This window comes from Zonotrichia leucophrys, chromosome 6, assembly GCF_028769735.1.
Source record: "Zonotrichia leucophrys gambelii isolate GWCS_2022_RI chromosome 6, RI_Zleu_2.0, whole genome shotgun sequence".
NCBI lineage: Eukaryota > Metazoa > Chordata > Aves > Passeriformes > Passerellidae > Zonotrichia > Zonotrichia leucophrys.
Window position 1 is genome coordinate 7,412,398 of NC_088176.1, and position 21,898 is coordinate 7,434,295.

The 21,898-nt window shown below is 39.0% G+C and overlaps 1 protein-coding gene across 3 annotated transcripts in view; it reads right to left on the reverse strand.

The window, feature by feature from the left end:
- ATRNL1 (attractin like 1) overlaps positions 1-21,898 on the reverse strand; it is a 440,678-nt gene that overhangs the window by 194,948 nt on the left and 223,832 nt on the right. For all 3 annotated transcript variants that reach the window (XM_064716242.1, XM_064716241.1, XM_064716243.1), the window contains exon 26: positions 8,556-8,634. In XM_064716242.1, coding sequence (XP_064572312.1) covers positions 8,556-8,634 — 79 coding nt within the window. The remainder of the gene's footprint in view (positions 1-8,555; positions 8,635-21,898) is intronic.

Here is a 21,898-nt window from a genome sequence, read left to right on the forward strand (position 1 = left end):
GGTTTTTGGTTTTTTTGGGGTTTGTGTGGGTTTTGTTTGGTTTTGTGGGGGTTTTTTGTTTGATTTGGTTTTGTGTGTTTGCTTTAGATTTTGGGGTGGGGGTTTTTTGGGGGGAGGAGGGGAGTTTGCTGGGGTTTTTTTTCCTAACCTAACCTTTCACAGGTGTTGGCAAGTTCCTCCTGAAATAAGTAAATATGCAAATCCTGTCACCATGACCCTGCTATTATTTTGCCTTCCATCCAGAGAAGGGGAAGAAGCCTTGAAGGTGCCCAGATGAACTGCACAGCCAGTGTTTGCTCAAGAGGGATGACCCCAAAGAATGTTTGTGTGTTCAAACACCTACAGAGAGTACAGAAGTCCCCCATGGAATTTGTTGATAGCAACAGCACTGACACTCACAGCAGTGAACAAATTCTGCTGACAGAGTAAACCAATTAATAGTGCAGGCACTGAAAAATTCAGTTGGTAAAGTTATTTAATTTCCAGCTGCATTGATCTTTGCATCTGCTTTGCATTGATTATTAAAGCTCTAACTTTAGCAGGGGGTCATCCACATAGGAGAAACTTCAGTGCCTTCAAAATGTTTTTAAAGAAAGAAACAATTAGTCTGTATATTATCAACACTAACTTTAGGAGATAAAAACGTGGAAGTGCTTATTTTAGAAGGCAGCTACTATCCATACTGGGCAAGGTGAAATGCAAACACTGGAAGAGATTCAGGAATGATATGAATCCCACCTTACTGCTACTCAATTGCACACATATGTAAATGTACCTAAAAATCAGCTCTGAAAAAAATCACGTATTTGCAAGGAAATGGGTGTTTGTGGAAGCAGGAGCAAATGTTCCATAAACTACAAGCAATAAAAGTTATTGTTTGCATGATTTAATGTAATTTTTAGAATACATGGCTAGCATTCAACTGTAAAAAAAAAACTTTAGGTAGAAAGGAAGAGCAGGGTAATAGAGTGGAACTATGTTTTCCAGGCTTGGATTTTGAGTTATTTCCCTGCTTTTTGGAGGAAGGACAGTTCAGACTTCTTTCTTTTATTCTTCTCCCACTGCAGGGGACTCACCTAGGCCAAAGCTGCCCACCCAGTGCAACTAAAATTTCTGGAAACTCTGATAAAAGCAATGGAGTATCTACAGAGGAGTATTTGCATTTTTCTCTTCAAGACCTCTTACTGTAAATTGTCAAACTTTTTCATTCTCTCTTCATAGCAGTTCTTGCAACACTTCTGTTGTTTGCAGCTAAATTCACTCTTTTCTTACACGCCTTTGAGAAACAGAAGGTTTGTTTGTGTTTTAATAAACACAAACAAAAAAAAATTGATGCTATGCTGCAAAGACAGAGGAAATACAAACATAAAGAAGAGTCTCACCACTTTGGGCCAATATTCAACACCTGCTCTTTCTTTTTTGTTAGGAGACAGCAATGAATCATCTATTTTGGTGCAATCCTCTTTATTTACAAAGAACACATCCACCATCCTCATTCCTTTAGCACTGTGGAAACCAATTCAAATTACTTTTCTTGTCATAAATTCTAAAGGAGTTATCTGGCTTCTTCCCAGGGTCCCACTAAGGACTGCCTTTCTCACTGTCTGCAGCTTTTTGCTGACAGCTAGTTTGCTAAGAATTCTGCTAATGCTCTTATGTTTACAACCAGCCCCATGGAAAACTCTCAGACCATGTAGCTCAAAGCACCCCCAGGCTCTGCCAAGTGGCCACTTGCCTCAGGCAATCTTTTTCATTTGGGCCAGTTCCCTCTCTCTTTAAAATAACCTTAATTTTACCTTCCTGGTGCCTTGAAAACTTACCCCAGTACACTTGCAAGAGTTAACCAGAGAGTAAGACTTAATATCACCATTATAAAATTAGCTTTATCTCCAGAAGCATTTTATATTCATATTTAGAAAGCTCAACTTTGATAACAAATTCTACTGAACAGAATATCACAACTATTAATTTTAAAGTACTGTTATCAGCAGTAAAAACTACATCCAAGCTTCCTTTCTATGCATATCCCAGGAACCACATATAATGAAACTAATTTATTTTGATTATTGCCTTTTGGGAATCTTCAGGCTAACTCCACTACACAAATGTAAGAAGGAACTTTGGTTATTATGTTAAGAAAAGCAAACAATTTTCTTCTCCTGGTCATAAGTACATATAATAAAACACCTACTCAGTTTCTTTTCCCTAATTTATTTTTTTTATTAAAGAACTCACAATTTTAATTTTAAAATCTGTTGTTGTCTGTTATCTTCTTTACCTTCTGAATTTTTGTGGAATGAAGAAACAGATCTGTTAGCAAGCTCTCACAAATACTTTGTATCAGCTTTGCTTAATTCACTCCCCAACAGAAATTTTTTCAATATAATATTGAGTCTGTCACTGGCACTATTTAATACTTCTTTTTACAGAGAACAAGCACGTTGTGAGCATTACCAATATAAGAATTAATCAGATACTTTTATGAAATAATAGTATTATAAATACAACCTCAATTTTAGAAAATGCAAGGGAAGAAAGTGAAGAATAACTCTCAGTATGGGATATTTGACTTGATGGATTATTTGTATTGTTAACAAGAAACCAGGTCCCCACAAGTATCAGAGTATAAAGAGTGAACACTGTGAAAATTGGGCAGGATAAATTGTCATTTGGAAGGGCCTTTTATACTGACTGCAGAGGCAGCCCTGAGACAAGATCTAGTGTCAGCTACCCAGGCATATTGCTTGAAAGGTTCATTCAGAGAGGAACCTAAATTTTACATTGGAGAGAATGCAGAAAACATCAACCTAAAATAAATGCTCCAGTTATCCTCAGGAAAACTAGATCCACAGATGAAATAAGCAGTCATAGCTCTACTGATTTCAGAGGAGCCTGAGCAATATAACAAGTTGAGATTCTGGTCCTATGAATAGCTCCTTTGACTTCAGTAGGATTACTCACACAGCCTATGAGTAACTACATACAGATGTGTAAGATATTTGCTGAGCAACAGACAAGAAGAGAGCAAAACAGAAAAATTATCTGTGAGCTTAACAACTTATAAACTATATAATCCTGTAGACCCCTACACACATGAATACTGTTACACAGTGGGGTACATTAATTATGCATGTCAATATTTCTTGGCTTCCTTACATCTGCTGTTGTTGGTTCTTTGCTCACCCTGAAACACAAAGTATTGCTTTTGCTCATTCAAAAGCTGTTGTTCAAGAATACACCATATTCTCTGTGTTTTAGTATTGCTAAAGTAAATGTGTTGCATCCCATAAGCAATATCATATACTCCAAAAGCCATTACTGTCTTTCTAAAAGAAATACTTTAAAGAATTGTCATTTGAATAGAAAGCAAAAAAGCTCGAGCTGAAATGCTCGTATTCTCCACATTCATTAGTGCTATTGACATAACTGAACTTCTTTGTTCTTATTAGAGTTACCATAGAAATGAGCCTAAAGCTATTACATGAATTGTTACTGCTATTAAGAAGTAGTCTACTTCAGTTTCATTTGTCTATTTGTAAGAATTTTTGAATATTTAAAAGAATAAAACTACCTTGGTAACAAAATCAAGGCAGAAAGGTGGAGGGTTTTTTACACAAACATAAGCATATTTAATAAACAGAAGCAATAACTTGAGTGGCACCCACACACTGTATGAAGGAAGCATTTTCTCCAATTCCATGTTTTTATGCTTGTATATGCTATTCCTTAAGACAGGCAAATGGTGCACAGCTGACTGTATAATGAGATGCTGTATACAAATGATATTAACCTTTAAAGTTAGGTAAGCACTTTACACACACAATCCATGCTTTCAAGCATTTTTTACCTAAAAGGGCAATCATGCATTACTTCCCCATTGCTGAAGAGCTTTATAGCGTATTACATGAGGAAATAAGAATCTGAGTAATCTTTAAAGATATGCACTGTCTTTCTGGTGTGTAATTAAAATAATGTATAAAAAAGCAATTTATATCTTTTAAAAGGCGCAAATCTATTTTAACTAACTGACTGATCCAATATACACAAATGCATATTTCAGACTAGATATAGGGAATATATTTTTGTGATCAGGGTGGTGAAACCTCCATGCCTGGGGACATTCAAGTTCAAGCTGAATGAGGCTCTGAGCAGCCTGTTCTGGTTGCTCATTGCAGGAGGGTGGGACGGAGTGACCTTTAAAGGTCCTTCCTAACTCAAACAATTCTATGTTTCTGTGATTCTAGATAGCAACACATGACACATTGGCACATGTCTTTTGTGTGTCTGAGTGAAGGGAAGAAGGTACTTTATGTACATCAGTGATTACAGGCTTTTGGATTAAAAGCAACAATTCCTTAAAATATCTGAGGGGACCAACAGTACAAAAGGTGCACAAAAGAAAATCTGAGCAGCAACTGGTTTACCTTAGGAAGGGCAAATACTACAATAATTCAACTAGAAGCTTTGTGGTTTATAATCCCATCTGTGTGAGTTTGTTAGTGACCTCAGTGTAATCTTGCCAGCAAAAAGAAAAGTTCAATGCACTATTAAAAAGAAATAATTTGGATGCAGATTCTATCAGCAGTATGATGCCTTTCAATCAGAAGTTCAGGAGACAAAACCTTTGAGCCACTACAAATCTGGCAGGCAACCTATCAAGTTTTCAGTAAAATGATCTATGAACAGATTGTCTTGTACCTATTCTGAGCAGAAGACTGAATGAAAATTTTAGATATGAAACATGCAGAGAAAACAAATAATATTCTCTTCATATTTCTTATTTGGCAAATCTGGGTGACAGATCTTTTCTTGTATAAAGGAGGAAAACAGTCAGATTGGAGCTTCATGGATGGGCTCTTGTGTGAATTTAGGGTATAAAATGCAAGAGGCCCAACAAATCATTTGGGAGAAAATGACAGCTTTTGGTTTTTCATCCAGTGAACTAGAAAGTCAAATTTTACTGAGAAAGTGCTAGTAGAAAGATTTGTGAGCCTTTGGAGTAAAAAGAAGGATGAGAGATTAAAACCAAAAATACCTATCTGATCTTTCAACATAGTGTAGGACTCTTCTAAAAAATGCTTTGCATTTCCTAAACTTTGCAATATTTAGGAACTCCTTTATTTGATATGCATGTATATCTTCCCCTTTTTCTAACCCTGCATCAATTTCCATACTTACCTGTAAATGTTATCTTGCTCTCTCATGAACGTTCCAAATTCCTCCTGCTTTGTTTTTGTTTTCTTGGGACTTTGATGTTTCTTTTGGGGGTGTTTTTATCAAGATACTACTATAAGAATTATTCTTTGCAAATCATCTCATCATATTCTGTATTATTCTTTTTAAGGAACAAGCTCCCTGAGATGTGCCATATTCCACTATCTTACTTCAGCCCTTCTTAAAAACCTTTTTTTAAATGTCACAAATCCATGGGAGGGATGGGTGGTGGAAGGTGTCAAGGGATGCCAGGCAGGAGGCTGTTCATGTTCTACTGCTCAAAGTTTCACTGATCTTTTTGGAACTATAAAATAAAAGAATGATACTTTCCAATTTCCCTCAATGCAGAATGTGAATAACTTTGATGGTATAAAGTAAGACAGTGTCTGCTGTCTCTTGCCCTTTCAGAAGGCAGGAGAGAAGAAGAGAAGCTCATCCAGGAGTTAAAGTATAAATATAAAGTTAAAAAACTTGAGATAAAATATATCTTAAGAGACAGGAATGTAGGTAGGAAAAAAATATGAACCAAAATTTTTTTATGAGAAAAAAATTTACCAAAGCTCAAGGTCTTAACTTAGGGAAAAATTATTTCAACTAGATAAACTGAAAGACCAATAGATAAGGGAAAAGGAAGCTAAATTTAGTGTAGAAAAACATCAGGTAAAGTTTTTTGGAAAACATTTATCCACTTTCATAAATACACAATGTAACAGTTTCTTACCTGTATCTATGATAGAACCTAAATTTTAACTGCTCAGCAAGATATGGGCAGTGCTCTGAGCAGTGCAAAGCAAGTATTTGCTGAATGAGCAATGAATTAGGAAAGAAACTGGAGGGAAAATTTCTAAATTAGTGGGATAACTGAGACATTCCCTCTTCACAATGCAAACAACTTGCTCCTGCTTTGTACTGGATTGGGGCCATGCTATGTTCAATTTGGAATCAATAACGTCCCAATTTAGCCAAGCATTGAAGTCAGAGGGCAAAACAGGACAAGGTTCTGAATTTTCAGCTACACATAGAGCTCTACAAATCTTGAAAAAAAAATTACTGGCTTACCTCAAGACCCTGATAAAATGTATTACTAAAAGATGACAAGAACTGGATGGTAATGTTCCTCGTCTTTCAGAGGAAAGAAAATAAGGAGGAACAATAAAAGAAGGCACAGCGTTTAATAGCAAGCTTTTCTGTATTTGTTTGTGTTCTTGCTTATTTCTATTACTGTAGTTTGGGTCTATATTGAAGGTAACATCTAAAGAGTCAAACATTCCTGTCTTTAAAGAATGATGAAAGAGATTAAAAGCTCATCTGCCAAATGGGCTCTAAAGTAGATACTTCAGAAATCTTTTCAACAGTAGATTGTCTCTGTGTGCTATTCACACAATTTATTTGCAACACTTAATTGCAAAATCTTATATGTTACATATAAATAGAAGTTTTCTAGCTAGATTAAAGGAAAATATTGCATGGAATGTAATAAAAAACTTGTATTTTACATGAACTGCAGCTGGTGGTCAAGAGCAGATTGAAAATAATGGAGATTTCTTCCAGCATTTACAATTCATAATGCCACTGAACTCTAGCTACAAGACAAAACCAAGTTTCTCTAGTTATATTCAAGGAAAGCCAAGATTCAGAACCAACCATAAAGCACTGAGTTCCAATCCAGTTGCCAAGTATGTCCTTCTCTTTTGCTCTTCTGAAGAAGTTGGTTGATGTTTATGTTGCATTTATCAAATAGCTTATTTTAGCTTTCATAACAGTCTTAGAAGTACTTTTGATGATATTAGGAAAACAAAGCTTGGAAAACTTGAGAAACTTTTTGCATGAAAATATTTTCATTATCAAATGATGCCTGAAGACCACATTAAAAATATTATATTTCAAAAATCTAGGAGAGCAATCACAGAACACAAATCAGACCCTCTAGATCTGGGAAGGGGTACATTCATATTTGTTCTTAAAAACATCAATAAACCAACCTCATTAACATCTGGAATTAAATCAATGAACTACTACATTCTATCACAACACAGTTTTGCACAGAACTATCAAAGTATTGAGACAAATTTAAATGAAATAATATTATGTTGAATAATGTAGTTTACAGTAAATTTCATCTGTATTTTCAAGAAATAGATGAGAATTTGCCCTCAGAAAATTTTTAACAATGTTCATATAAATAATAAAGAAAAAACGTACTAAAAGGAAACAAGTAGCAATAACATACATTTTCCTTTGTAGCACCGCTTGAAGCTAAACCTTGCCATTAGTACATTATAATTTCAGTGAAGGAAAATTATAAGTGCAAGTTATCTGGGACTTCTAAAGCATATATAAATTCACTGTAGATCTACAGAAAAAGTTATTTAAACATTCATAGCACCAGTATACTAAGAAAAAAATCATTAAGTAGACCAAAGCTGGTCTTTAAAATAAACCCTCAAGATTATAGTACGTTAAGCAAGTGCTTTTTCCAAAAATCATCAAGATTAGAAGGTTCAAGAAGGGAAAACATCACTGTCTACAAATTTTAGATCTCATTTATGAGAGCAAAATGAAATATCACAACTATCAGTATGCAGTCATATACATGTAGCAGCATAGAGAAAGTTTAACCTCATTTAACTGTAATAAATTGTCAAACAGGTAAGAAAAAAGATTTGGTCCAGATTTTTCAACATAGCTGTGAGAATTTAGACCACAAAAGAATAGGGTGATTCTATGTATGAAAACTTACTGAAGATTTTAATTGCGCCACAGATTTAATGATGTAACTACTGATTCTAATAGAGAGAGAAATTTGCTCCTTTGAGGGAAGGTTCAGGTTGGATATTAGGAAAGATTTATTTACAGAGAAGGTGGTCAAACACTGGAACAGACTTCCTAGCAAGTGATCAGTGCCCCAACCTCATCAGTGCACAAGAAATTATTATTTATTTGGACAATACTCTTAACAATGTGGTTTAACCTTTGGTCAGCCCTGAAATGGTCAGGCTGAATAATTCTTTGCAGGATCCTTTCAACTGAAATATTCTATTCAATTATATTCTAAATATTCTAAACATGCTACCATAAGGAAATATTACCTTTCTGCAGCCTAGTACTGTAATTCCTTTAGTTCTTGACAGGAGAAAGAAATAAATTTTTCTCCTTCTTCATCATAAAAAAGTCAAGGGTATAAAATGACTTCGTTTTATTTTTGCAGTGCTAATTTGTTTTTGAAGTGCTAATTATTTAAATTGGATATACATGAGAAAGGGAAGGAGTGACTGTTAATCAAAGTTCTCAACATATTCTGAAAGATAAAGCTACTACAATAATCTGAAAGTTATTGATACCTCTCTCCGTCGAGAAGCCCAACAGGTTTGTTTGATTTTCCACACGACAGCAGCTACCAGCAGTAAGGATAAGAAACAACTGCAATTACAAAAGAAAAAAAATAATAATTGTAACTTGTGAAAAGCTTATGTCTTTAGAGTGTCAAAGGTAATAAAAATGCATTCTAGCATGAGGAAATAAACCCCAAAAATTGGGGAAAACTAAACTCTGCCAGAATTACAAAGAGTTAACCATCCATGTTCAAAGTCAAAGCAAATGCACATCACATGCTCTGGTTTTCTCCTGGAAATGTTTCCATTATCATGGGATAAGCTCCAGTACAACCCTCCAGATACCCACAACAGTCTCAACAAATATGCACTGCATGTTCCATGTTTAGTAGATGGAAAAAGAGGATGAAGTATAGCAAAAAAAAAATATAGCAATTTATATTTCTTTCACTTTGTAAATTCTGAGTAATTTCCTGGGATGCAGGCAGGGCAACTACACAAGGAGTGTAATTAGTTTGAGGAGCTGGGTTTGCACAGTGACAATAGGCCTATGTTATCTTATTGAGTATTTCCATGGGTAATTGCCCAGGGAAAACATCTCCAAGGACATCACCACATTACAGTTCCAAAGACACAACAGAAGAAGGGAAAAAAAAGAAAATTAAACACCTGCAGTGCACAATCAGAGCATACACCTTCTCTCTTGCTTCAGGATCTTTGTATTGTAACATTTAATCCATAAAGTATTTTAGTAGGAAGATCATTGAACTCAACCTGTTTTAGTGAGTTTTTGGATACTGAAAAAAGGCTTCTAAAGCTGGCACTTGTAATGATGCAGAGGATCTTTCAAATTTTAGACAGGTTTTTTTTTTTAAATAAGTATCTGGATTTACTAATTGTGTGAAGAACCTTCACACAGTGTTAGCTGTTCTACTGTACAAAGTGATTTCAATTAATCTAATACTAACAACTGAATTAACTACTAGAGATCTACAATTTTTTTTTTCTGCCAAAAAGCTTCAAAATATATTCTTTAATACAGGAAATACCAATATTTATGGAAGTGGTATAGTTCAGAGGAGTACTGTGCATAAGTGCAAGGTAACACCAATGCCTTCCTTTAAAGGCAAGTAAGTACAAGTGATTGTAAATTTATATTTGGTTGTCTAGAGAAGAGCTAAAAAAACCCCACTGACCACCAGAATAAATTCAGTTTTGCAGCAACATGTTTTAAGGTTTTTAAGTCAAGAAGGACTTATAAACAGTATTTCCCAGAAATATTTCCCTTCCTCTACATTGCAGTGTCCAGCTGGTTCCTGCAACAGATGCTTTAGGGCAGCATCAGGGTACTGCTGTGCTGCTAGAGATTGGGATGCTGTGCATGAAGCAAGGAAAGCCAACTCACTCTTCCCCTCCTCTGCAGTCCTTCCAAAACCCACTAAATTAGGGAAACAACAGCAACTCTGTTTGCAATTTTTAACTCAGTGCTCCTGGAATTTAGAAAAGGTTAATACATGCAAGGGAGCTGGACACAAGAAACTAAGAGAGAGCCTTGCACTGTGTGACTGATTTATTATGACCAGGAAGAGAATATCTACCCTTAGAAAATTTTCTCCTTCACATTTATTAATTTCTTGAACAGTTCTCTTAAGTTAGTAGAATAAAAAAATATTCAGAGTTCTGGCTGAAAGACTTCAGACAAATGGATTCTGTGCTCTGTATGTCAGTGGAGTGGGTCACACTGAATTTTCTTCTCATCAGTCAAAACATCAATTACTTGCAAAGCTAAAATCAGAAATTAGTGTCTTAAAGATGCACCCATAAGGTACTATAAACCATTGGAAGTTACAGCATTGATAATGTGACTTTTGTATAATCTTTTCTTGGCAAGTAAATATTCTACTTTATTTTTCCTCCTTTTTTTTATTTTAAGGGGGTGGTTTTTTAGGGGGTGAATCAAAATTCATGCTAAAGAATGAATGAAGAAAGAGATCGAAAATAGATTTTGTGACATTAACCTAGTTCCAGGCTGTGGTGAGATAACATCGTTGCTTTATGTAGGGCAATAAAAATTAAAGCTGACTGCAAAGGATCTCACAATGCAGAGTGACTTGGCAATAAAATAAGAGAATGAAATTCAGTGACAATGAACTGAAGGCAATGTGCACAAGAAAAAAAACCCCACCACAACTAGCTACAAATACACAATGATAGGTTCTAAATTAGCAATTACCACTCAAGAGAATGATCATGAAGTCATTGCAGAGAGTTCTTTGAACATATCAACTGAATGTTTAGTAGCAGTCAAAACAGAAAATAGGATGTTGAAAGAGATTAGAAAAGGAATAAAAAACAAACCAGAAAGCATTGGGATGTCAGTGCATAAATCTATAGTGTGCCTCTACCTTGAAGCAACCATCATCTTATCTCTAAAAATCTAAGCTGAATGTAAAAGGTATAAAAGAAAGCAGTCAGCTTGGTCAGGGGAATGAAATGGTAGAAGAAATAAGTTCTCTTTGGCTTTGAAACAATAGGGATTTGAAGGGAGCCATGATAAAGACATTAACATCACAGGCAAAAAATGTAAAAAACCAGTAGGACAGGTGTAGGTGGATGCTCTCCAGTCCCCCATTGTACTTATCTCCTCCTTGTGACAGAGATAAAAACAGAAAGTGCAGTGCAAATTAAATGAACTGAAAATTGGCCATCAGGTAGATAAAAAAGAAACTGTCAGCAGGGGACCAACATCAGAAAAGGGAACTTCTAGATGGGTTACAAAGTTCCCATCAGATCCACTCAGTTTTGATGGGACAAATTTATAATAGCTGAGAGGTCTATGCATGACACAAAGACAAAAGTGGTTAACAGTGGTTAATGGCACAGAGGTTTAAGAGATTGTACAATGGTCAATTTTTAGATTTTTTTAATACATAATCATTGCTAAATTGTATTTATGAGAACAAGGAAGTCAGACTTTATTTACATTACAAAGAATTTTTTTCTCTTGGAATGAAAGAGTTCCCAAACCAGCTTAGAGACCAGTGTGAATGACAATTCAGTATGAATTACTGCTGGGATGCTGAAACAGAAAGGGTTAAAACAACCTTAAATACTCAGGTGCACAGTAGTAAGCAGCACTTGAGAGATAAATTTATCACTCTACAAGGTACTGCCAAAACAGATACTATCAGACTTCTTCTTAAAGCTTTGCCATTGGCATTTTCTGAAAGGAGATTGGAAAACATGGAAAGAATACAGAGAAAAATCACAAAAGGTATTCAAAATTTGGACCAAATCTTTTGCTGACAGTGACTTCACAAATAAATAATTTCACTTTTGGAAAAGATCAAGTGGCAACTTGCCTGCAGTTAATCCACATGATCACAGATTATGTGCACCATCTCTGAGTCTCCAGTTGAGACTGAGTGCCATCCAAATCAACAAACATTTGGATAAGTGCCTTTGCAAAGTACATGGGTTATGAAATGCTATCCCAAGAATGACTTTCTGCATTTATCAATGTAAATCCTCCCAAACAGACAATTTCCAAGACACTCTTAAAACCACAGCAGCCCAAGTATTATTAAGATTTTGTGCTCTCCAGAGCAAACAAAAAGTGCCAGAAGACAAGGATACAGCTTTGCACAGTTTCCCCTTCAAACCACGTGAAACAAAACAGGAGGAAACACTAAAAAAGCATGCTGGAAAATGATTACAGGTTGGTTGGAAGTTATTGTCCTAGCATGATTTTGGAGACAACAATTGGAGAACCAATGAACTGCAGAGGAAGAAGCCTTGAACAGAGTTTGTGTCCAGCCCAGCAGAGGAGCGTGGCCAAGGAAAGGCTGCAGGAGAACACCAGGGCTAGCAGGGAGGTCTGGGCTATGCAGATGCTCTGCCCAGAAGGGCTCTGGGCAATATGAAAAAGAAATTGTGATTTAATAGAACAAGGAGAAGGGAAATTGCGAGGAATAATTACTGCCTGCATAACTATTTTTGCAATCAACAGAGCAAATTTTTGACTTCCAGAGGTCACATTTAGGCATATTTAGTGCAGACCTGGCTGAAGAAACTAAAATGTTTTCCATAACTCAGAAATTAGTTTCTCTGTGATTCTTTAGGCGGCAAACTAAAAAGTGTTAAGGGAATTATTGGATGTGTTGCTGCTTGGTCTGGGCAAACTGAAATAAAATGTGTAGATATCCTTAAAGAAATTTAAATTGCATGGATAAATAGAAGGGGAATTCTGTGAAATGTAATGATCAGCATGTTTAGACCAGATGAATTAATGACACATTTGTGCCTTAAGCTCTATGAATGCATAATAACTACACTATGGAATTCCTATTTTTTATTATGCATTAATGCCTATAAATTACATATTGTATCAAAGTAATACTTTAGTTAAAGTGAAATAGTTTACTTATTTTTGCAGGGATGTAAAAGGAACTAAGCATAAATATTTTAAGAATCAATACTGTAAATGGAAGGTAAACAAAACAAAACAAAATGTGCCATTCTTTGTTATTTCTTTTTTCATTCTCTAATTGTTTAACATACAAAGAGAATAACTGTTGGTTTTATGATTTTACTTAAGACAGTAATTTGCACAATAATTCAAATAAATTTCCACAAACCAATGAAAGCAAACACTTTCACAAAACTTTAACTTTCATCTAGCATACTTTTAAATCTACCAAAATGAAAAATTACGTGAGATTGTACTTTGAGCACCCATCACATTTACTCTTCTTACGGGACAAGGCAATGCAGAGCGTGGGGCAGCATCCCTGGTTGGGCCCACGCTGGGAGCAGCACAGCTGGGCCAGCACAGGGTGTCAGGGCTGCTCTACCAGCTGCCATCATCCTGTCCCCATGCTCCAAGATGTGACAGACCCATCCTGTGACCCAAGAGAAACTCCTGCAGGGCTGGCTTAGTGTGGATCTGGAATGGGCTTTTGAAACAACCCCTAAATGCCCCTGTGGAGCAGCCCTGGAGCTCAGTTAGAAGATGTGCAATGTTCACTCCAGAGCCAAAGGGAGTTTAGTTCCATCTCTCCATGGAACTAAACTAGAGCTAGTTCCGAGACAAAAAAAGCGTTCAGTGTGGATGTCAGGTCCTCAGCACCATCTTGCCCAAGGGATGACCTCTTTGTTCACTGCTCACCAACACATTGAGAAGCTCCCAAAAATCCTTTCACCAAGTTTGTTAAGGGCATAGCAGACTCATTTACTGCCCACCTATATATATTGGCACATCTTTTAAAGGCTTCTCCCAAGTCTTTTTGAACATAGGACTTGGGCCATCAAGGCAATTATTGCTCAGTCACCTGAGTCTTGCTGAGCTGAGACAGTAATTAAATATCCTTCTGTATTCACCAACCTTCTGCCTGTTGATTTCTCTTTGACATGGGCACAAAAATGTACCATTCCCTAATTAGCAATCTAAAGAGTGACCCCACACTCTATTGCTTCTCTTCTAGTAAAAACATGAACTACAATTTAACACATTCAGGAAAACAAACTAATGACAAAGAAACTTTTTAATGTGGATATATGCAAAGAAAACAAGTCTCATACCTAAGTTAATCTCTTCAAGGTAGTACTGCAAAAGTTTCCCAACAGATCACATTAACTGTTTTTCTAAGAACTGCTTTCCCAACGCATTATTAACTATCTTTTTATTGGCAAATAGAGCCCATTTTAATTGATATTTTATAAAGCAAGCACAATTCTAAAATAAAAATAATTGAACAATTATTTTTCTAGCACCGTGACTTCAAATAGCAATTATTGTCACAGCAATTGATTTCTTTCATTGTACTTGACAAGAACATTGTGTTTATGATTATGATGTGCTGGGTTCAGCCATCCTTGTGTTAACTGGTGTACACATGACAAGCAGCTCCAAAGATTTCAACAGGATTATCTGAAGCACAAAGCATTGTAAACATAATATTAGAAATCTGATGTGTATGACAGCAGTATATTTTTTAATGATTAATTAAATTGCTATGAATCAGAAAGTTTTATAAACATCATTATAAGTAGGACTATTTCAGTGATTAGCAATTTAGAATGATTCTGGGAATTAAATGTTACAATTCCAAATTAAATTGTATAAGGATTAAGGGAAAAGTAGTCTTGGCTAGCAAGGAAGTAGTATATGCAAATTCCAGTTCATAGTAGCACAATGTGTGGGGTCAGGGAAATGAATCCTGGCTGTGGAGCCAAGACATTTCAGCCAGGAGTGCTGAATTCCTGCTCAGGGAGAGGCACAGCCAGTGAAAGGCATTGCCAACAAAGCCAGCATCACCATCCAGGTGATTCAGGAATGTCCTTTTCCTATTCCTGCTTGTCATGACACCACCACCAGCACCAGCAGCTCCATGCACTGCCTCCATTTTCTGGAACACTCCATTTTCTGGAACAGATAATGCCAAGAGCTGCAATTTTTCCCTCTTCAGGTACAAAATGTCATTGTTGCACAGCCTTAAATACGACAGGGCTTTTTCCATCAGCCTAGATCTATATTCCATTCTTTTTCCCCACAGCTTCTTTCTGAATTAAAGGAACCCAAGGAAAATGTGAACCCTGTAATCCAAAAGCCACAAAGGGTTCAGGCACTGAATTCTTGCTTTCCAAACTGCAGAGTTAAAGAAATGCCTGAATATGAGGTAAAGTATCTACGATGGTATTTAAAACTCAAAGTATTACCAAAAATCATTTAAATGCAAATTTGTATTTATTTGTGTCTCAAATGGAATTCACACAAGTTAAGCAACAAGTTTCAAGTTCATTTGAAACTAATTACACGGATAATTCTTCTTATCCAGATGACTGATTAAAATGTTATTTTTTGATGCAGTCCTGAAAATCCATATATCCCCAGAAATAACTCTTGCATAAAGTGATTCATGAAAGTCACATAACTTCCCTTAAAATTCTCTTTTCACACGTTCACAACTACCAAACTTATACAAAACAGATTAAGAGTTAATAAGAAATATACATCTGCCTTCTAATCTGGTCCTTCCAGATTTAACACTGTATTTGGTAAGAATGCATGGAAAAGAACATCCACATGGAATTTGTTTTACTTTGTCATGGTTAAAACCATGATACTACCAAAAGAATGCTGTGGGTCTCCAGAGCAGCACATTAAAAATTACTATTAGAAATATGATGAAAATAATTTTCAGTCAGAAGAGCAAAATGAAGTAAAATGACAAACTAAGACTTCAATAATGGTATAAATAAAGCTTCACAATTTAAGCTCTGAATGCATAATGGGAAAAGGGAGATTGAAGTATCAATGGTGTCAACTGCATTTTATATTATTTATATTTTAAAGTAAGCAGTAGCAATGAAATATAAATATAATATGGATTAATTTATTAGTCAGAATAGCTACTATTTTTGTGCTAAATAATTTATTAATATATATTCAATACAGAAAACCAAATTAATTCTTCTTCTCCCAAGGCATAAACTCCTATAACAGTTTAAAATCATCTCTGACAACTGCCTTTGCAAAGCCTGGGTTCATTGGTCTTTCCTGTGCAATGAAGCATCAAAAATCTTCTTGAGAGTAAAGAAAAAAGAAACGTTTGAACAGGGAATTTGTAATTAGCAGAAAAATTATTATGAAAAAAAGTATTGGCATTTTTTTCATTATGTACACGTGCTACAATGTTATAGAGGATGGGGGGGAGCATTAAATAACTTTATTCAATAAAATAATTATTAAAAAATAACTACAAAAGAAGTACACATACATTTTTTAGATTTCTATTTTCCTACATACATAATTCATGCATACATCCACAAGGCTGTGGGTTTCTGGTAAATGTACCACAAGCTGCTATAGTAGTGTATGAATGAATGATCAATCACACAAACAGCCTTTATATTCAACTTAAAAGGGAAAATGGATGCAGTGTACACCAAGATGCTATTGAGAGATCAGCATTCCCATTTAATCTGCCAATCCAATATCAGATTAAAGTGAACCATGTAAAAGGACTCTGAAATATATTACACAATAAAGCTCTAGATGTGAACTTTTACCCTCTGTGGTTCTTCCTTTCACCTCTCTGAGGTAACAAATAAAAAAATTTACAACCAAGAGTATCTGATCTCATGTAAAATGAAATTAATCTCCACTGAATAAATAGAATATCACACCCACGAAGCATGATTATGATTCTTTAGTTATGGAAAATACTTTAATATTTCGTATAATTTTATGTGCTTGTCCTTCATGGGTCAAATGCTCCATATTTCTCTCAAAAAGTGATATTGCATATGAAAAAATAATAAATAAAATTTATATGTATTTTCCACTGAAATTCTGGACAAATTTAGCATGATAGACTGAAATATAATGAAGAAGTTTAACACAGTCCAAACAACTCTTCCCTTCCATCTGTAACCTTTCCAATACTTTTTCCAAAGAGGCAAATATGCTAAAATGAGTAGGTGCAAAAATGTCATAACTTTCCTTATTAAAAGTCCTGTTAAAATTCAATTTTCCTGAGGACAGAGCAAGGATTTTTAGATTTCCAGGCCAAAGAAGCATCATTCAAGAAGAACACTAAAAATTCTGCAATTGAACTGGATAAAGAATAAAAACCCCTGATTAACCTCAACCCGATACTAGAATTTCAGCTACTAAAGACTGAAAACATATTAGGAAAGAAACATAATTTTCCAAGTGGTGAATGTTTACCTAAAATATCACCAAAAAATTATTGAAAACATAGAAAACCAACTATGATATAGAACATGATTGGGCCATATATGAGGATTAAATTTAGATCAAAAAATTCAGATTAAAAATTTTAAATAGATTATATAAGTAGTTTAGTTTTTACTGTGTAATTCTTAATGTAGCTTTTGGAGTTCATAGCAATTCCATAATTTTGCTTCTTATTGACAAAACATAGCCATCCCTACCTTGGATTGAACAGATAATTTAGAAAGACCTCAAAACCTCCCACACAAAAGACTTTATTTAGTACCAAGAAATTTTACCAGAATATTTGCATTAATATTTCAATACAGAAAATAAATTCCTTTGATTTAAGATGTCTCTTCTAAAAAGGAATAATCAGATTTAATATTTTCGGACGTATGAAATTCACAGCATAGCACGCGGTCTAGCACTGTCTTTTCTCTCTCACTGTGATTTATTTCAGCTGAGAACAGGGACCTGGAATATTTCTACCCTGCCATGAGGAGATTGCTCATTCCTTGGCTGTCACTCAGTGCCCAGCCCATCACACCAACCCGCCTGCAGAGACAGGCGGGCACGGGGCTTGACAAAGCTGCTTGTCACCCGCTGTAATGGACAGTGACACCACTGCCTGAAGGAAAACACTAATGCTTTTACTTCCTTTATTTCTTGTTATTGTTTCCCTTCATCAGCTTTCACCCCACTTCACCGTATTCCTCACACCTGGGAGCAAACTCCTGAAGTTAACTTTGCAACTGGTACATGTCATAAGAAAACTGAATTCCTTCTCTTTGGAATTAAAATGACAAAAGCAAAATTTCAAGTCCATTTGTCACAGTTCTAGTTCTTTTGCTTAAAGGACAGTGGACTGGAGTTTCATAAAAAAGTGACCAGGAAGGATTAAGCACTCTAGAAGAAAAATTGCTGTGAGCCCTGATGCTGTTGAAGTCTAAGAAAATAACTGACTAACTGGATTTAAGAAAATACATCAGAAAATGTAGGGAATCTGTTGTAGTGTGTTTTAAGTTTCTCAGTTTACTCCCCCATTTTATGTAATGTACCCTCTTTTGTTCTTTGTAAATGGTTCCTCTCTCCCCAGTTTTTCCCGCCACTGCCTCCTTGTCAGTTAAGTTGCCTAGTTACCGTGCTATTTTTAGTTGCTAATGTTACAGTTTGTATGACCGCTCCTCCCTCATCCCACCTTATAAGTAGATGTTTTTCTCCTCCCTGGGCACAGTCAATCATCCCCCACTCCTCCCAGGTTTCGAGAACCTTCTCCTCTCTGGGGGTTGTAATTGGCTGTGGTCCCGGGGCCCCTCCTTTACTTTGTATTCATTGGTTTCTAGTGTATGTCAGTTATGTTCAGTACCTCCCTTTGAGTTTCCCCATTGGATAGCTGGGCTCCCCTCCTCTCTCCTCCCCTTCCCTATAAAACCTTGTCGCTCCCCCTGTTCGGGGCCATTTGCTGGTTGGTGCCCCTCCTTGTTGGTGCCTCCGGATCACCCAATAAACCGACTGTTCACCCCCAGCAAGTGGTCACCTCCTTATTCGTCTCGCGTGCGCAACTCCGAGCTCTTCCTCCAGCCCAGCCTGAGGCCAAGACGCCGAAGGGAGCTGGCTTCCTATGCGCAGGGGCGTTGGCCTTCTCACCCCTCGAGCTAGCCGGATCTAGGGCCACGTACGCCCTCGCGCAGTGTGGCGCCCAACGTGGGGCCTGAAGTGGACAACTGACCGCCTGGACAGCTGACCACCGGACCCTTCGGAATTGGACATTTCGTTTCCTTTGGACGCCGCGCTACCCCAGGTAGTAGCAGGCCCTGTTTTAGGGGCAGCGCTCCCTGGGGATCGGGATCGAGACCCCTCGCACCCAGTGAGGACGACCCCGGAGACGAAGACCCCCACCTGATTTTTCTTTTGCTGTCGCCACCAGGCTGGTAAGATCGGGCCCCGCTCTGGGGACCTTTCCGACTTCCCCCCTGCCTTTTTAACCTTCCCCTAGGGGTACATGCCCTGCATTGGGGACCTACCCCCCACCCTCTTCCCCTGAGGCTCTTCCTCACCCCCGTGCCTTTTTTGTTTTGTCTTTCCTGTGGGGTCGGTATCCCCAGACTTGGGGCCCGGACCCACCACCCAAATCCTTTTTCCCTTTGCTGAAACCCCAGACTTGGGGACAGTGGGGGGAGCAGGGGCTGGTGGCGAATAGCTTGTTGTTTTAGTTTTTGTTATTTTTCAGGCGGGTGGTTGTACCACCAGTGGATTTTCCCCCTTTCTAGTGACAGCAGTTCCTGCACTAGAAAGGAGCCATGGGTGCTGGCTTGGGAAAATCCCAAAAGGAGGTCTATTATGTTGTTAAAGGTTTGCTGCTTGGGGGTGGTCAGAAGGCCCCCAAGCAAGAGTTAAAGTTTTTAGTTAAGTGGGTCTTTTCAAAGTTCCCCGAAGTTTCCCCGGAACTTGCCAAGCAGCCACGGTTTTGGGCAGCCGTTTTGGCCAAATTAGAAGAAGCTGTTAATTCCGGGGAGACGAAATTAGCAACCGTGGCATTCTGGGCGGGCAGAGTGCTTGCGGCACTCCGCTCGTCAGGGGAACCTAAGAAAAGGCCCGCAAGTTTTGGTTTATCCCCCCGTTCCCCTCGTTCTGTTGCCCTTACCCCTCAATCCTTTCCCTCTTCCCTTAGGCAGGAGCCCTCGAGGGGGATTTTGAAGGCCGACAAGAGGCAGGGGGTCCATCCTTCCCCTGCTCCCCCTCGACCTGCTCAGCCTCCCCCTTCGAGGAGCCCTGGCCAGGTTCCTCTTCTTTCCTCACCCTCTACCCCAGTTCCCAAATCCCCAGTTGAAAAGACCAAAGTTGTTCGGTTTCTTGATGATCCACAAAATGGCTCCCTGGGAGCCCAAGATGGCGGTGGCCACGTGGTCGTTCCCGCCAGGGCTCCTTCTTCTTCGGTTAACCCCTTCCTCCCTTGCCCCAACCCCTTCCTTCCCCCAGACCCAACCTCTTTTTCGGTTACCCCTCCCTCATATCCTCCCTCCGCCCCACCCATTCCTCCGTCCTCCGCCCCTCAATCAGCTCCTCCCCGAACTCCTCCCCGGCTCAGCCCCCCATTCGCTCCTCCCCCGCTCCGCCTCTGTACTTCCCTCCGCCTCCGAGCGTCACCCAGGGGGCGGAGAGGGGTGGTTGGTCACGCCCACTCCCTCACCCTGCGTCATTGCCAGACCCCGCCTCAACCTCCTCCAGTTCCGGTTCCCACGCTCCTCCTTCCGGTTCCCACGCTTTGTGTTCCGGGCGGGGGGGGGTGGATGACCGGAAGCCAGAGCAGGCGCCCTTGTTGGAAGCCGCTCCGGTTACCTACCACCTGAGTGGGGAGGGGACCCCTCAGGCCCAGTGGGTGCCTTTAGCACAGGCCCGGATCAAGGAGCTGTGCAAGGCGCAGAAGGACTACTCCCGGGGGTCAGAGTACTTCCGGGGTATGCTCCGCAATGCCCTTGCACAGGGAGATCTGGTGCCGGCTGACCTGAGGGCCCTCTTCTCCAGCCTTGCTAGGCCCATGGAGTTTAGGGTCTGGGTGGGGGAATGGAGGAGGGAGATATTGGAGGTTCTCCCCAATATGTGGGGGAATCCTGCAATGTCTCATGACGCAGATGGTCTGGTAATCACCCAGGAACACCTTTTGGGTGAGGGACAGTGGGCAGAGGGGGCAGCTCAGGCGAAAGCCTTATTCCCCTCCCAGCTTGTGGAGACCGCCCGGGCAGCTGAGCGGGCTTTCTTCAAGCTGGAGGTGGTGACCTCCCAATGGGAGGAGGATGAGGTCCGGCAAGGAGCGCAAGAGCCATACATGGCCTTTATCGAGCGCCTCTACCGATATGTGGAGGCGCAGGCGCTTGGGGATGATGACAGGGAGAGGATGCTTCAGCGGATGGCATTCAGCAATGCCAACGCTGAGTGCCGCAAGGCTATAAAAACTCTCCCTCGAAGTCCCCAGCCCACGATAGAGGCCATGATTGAGGTCGTGGTGCGTCAGGTTTCCCTGGCACCACGGCCCAAGAGAACATCTGTGGCTTTTGTTGAATGCCCCGAGCCGGACTTCATGGAAGCAGAAGCTGCCCCCGTGGCCGGACCCTCAACACCTGGGTCCGGCAGAAGGTCATCAGCCACCCACCCCTGCCATCTTTGTGGCAAAGTCGGGCATTGGATGCCCCAGTGCCCGATGCGCCTTGATTACTTAGAGTACAGGCGGAAGCGAGAAAGGGAGGAGAACGAAGAAGCAAAAAACTAAGTTTGGAGCGCAGCCCCTCCCTGCGCGATGATAAAAGTACGGCGGGCTGTTCAACAACCTGCGGGGAGGGAAGAGACAGGAGAGGACCGCCGACATACATGTTGCCGGATTTGACATATTTTTCTGACGTGACCTTATCTACCTGTGGTGCTGTACCTGCAATTAACACCATGTCCTCTGCTTCTCCATACAGGCTGCAGCTGACTAGGGACCTTTACATCCCTAGCAGTAACATCCAGCTGGTGTCTGTCGACCTGCAACATCCGGGTCGCTGGAGGAAACTGAGACGTTGCAGGTGGACCGTTGTCGGAGACACCAAGCACACACCGCGAGACATCCACATCG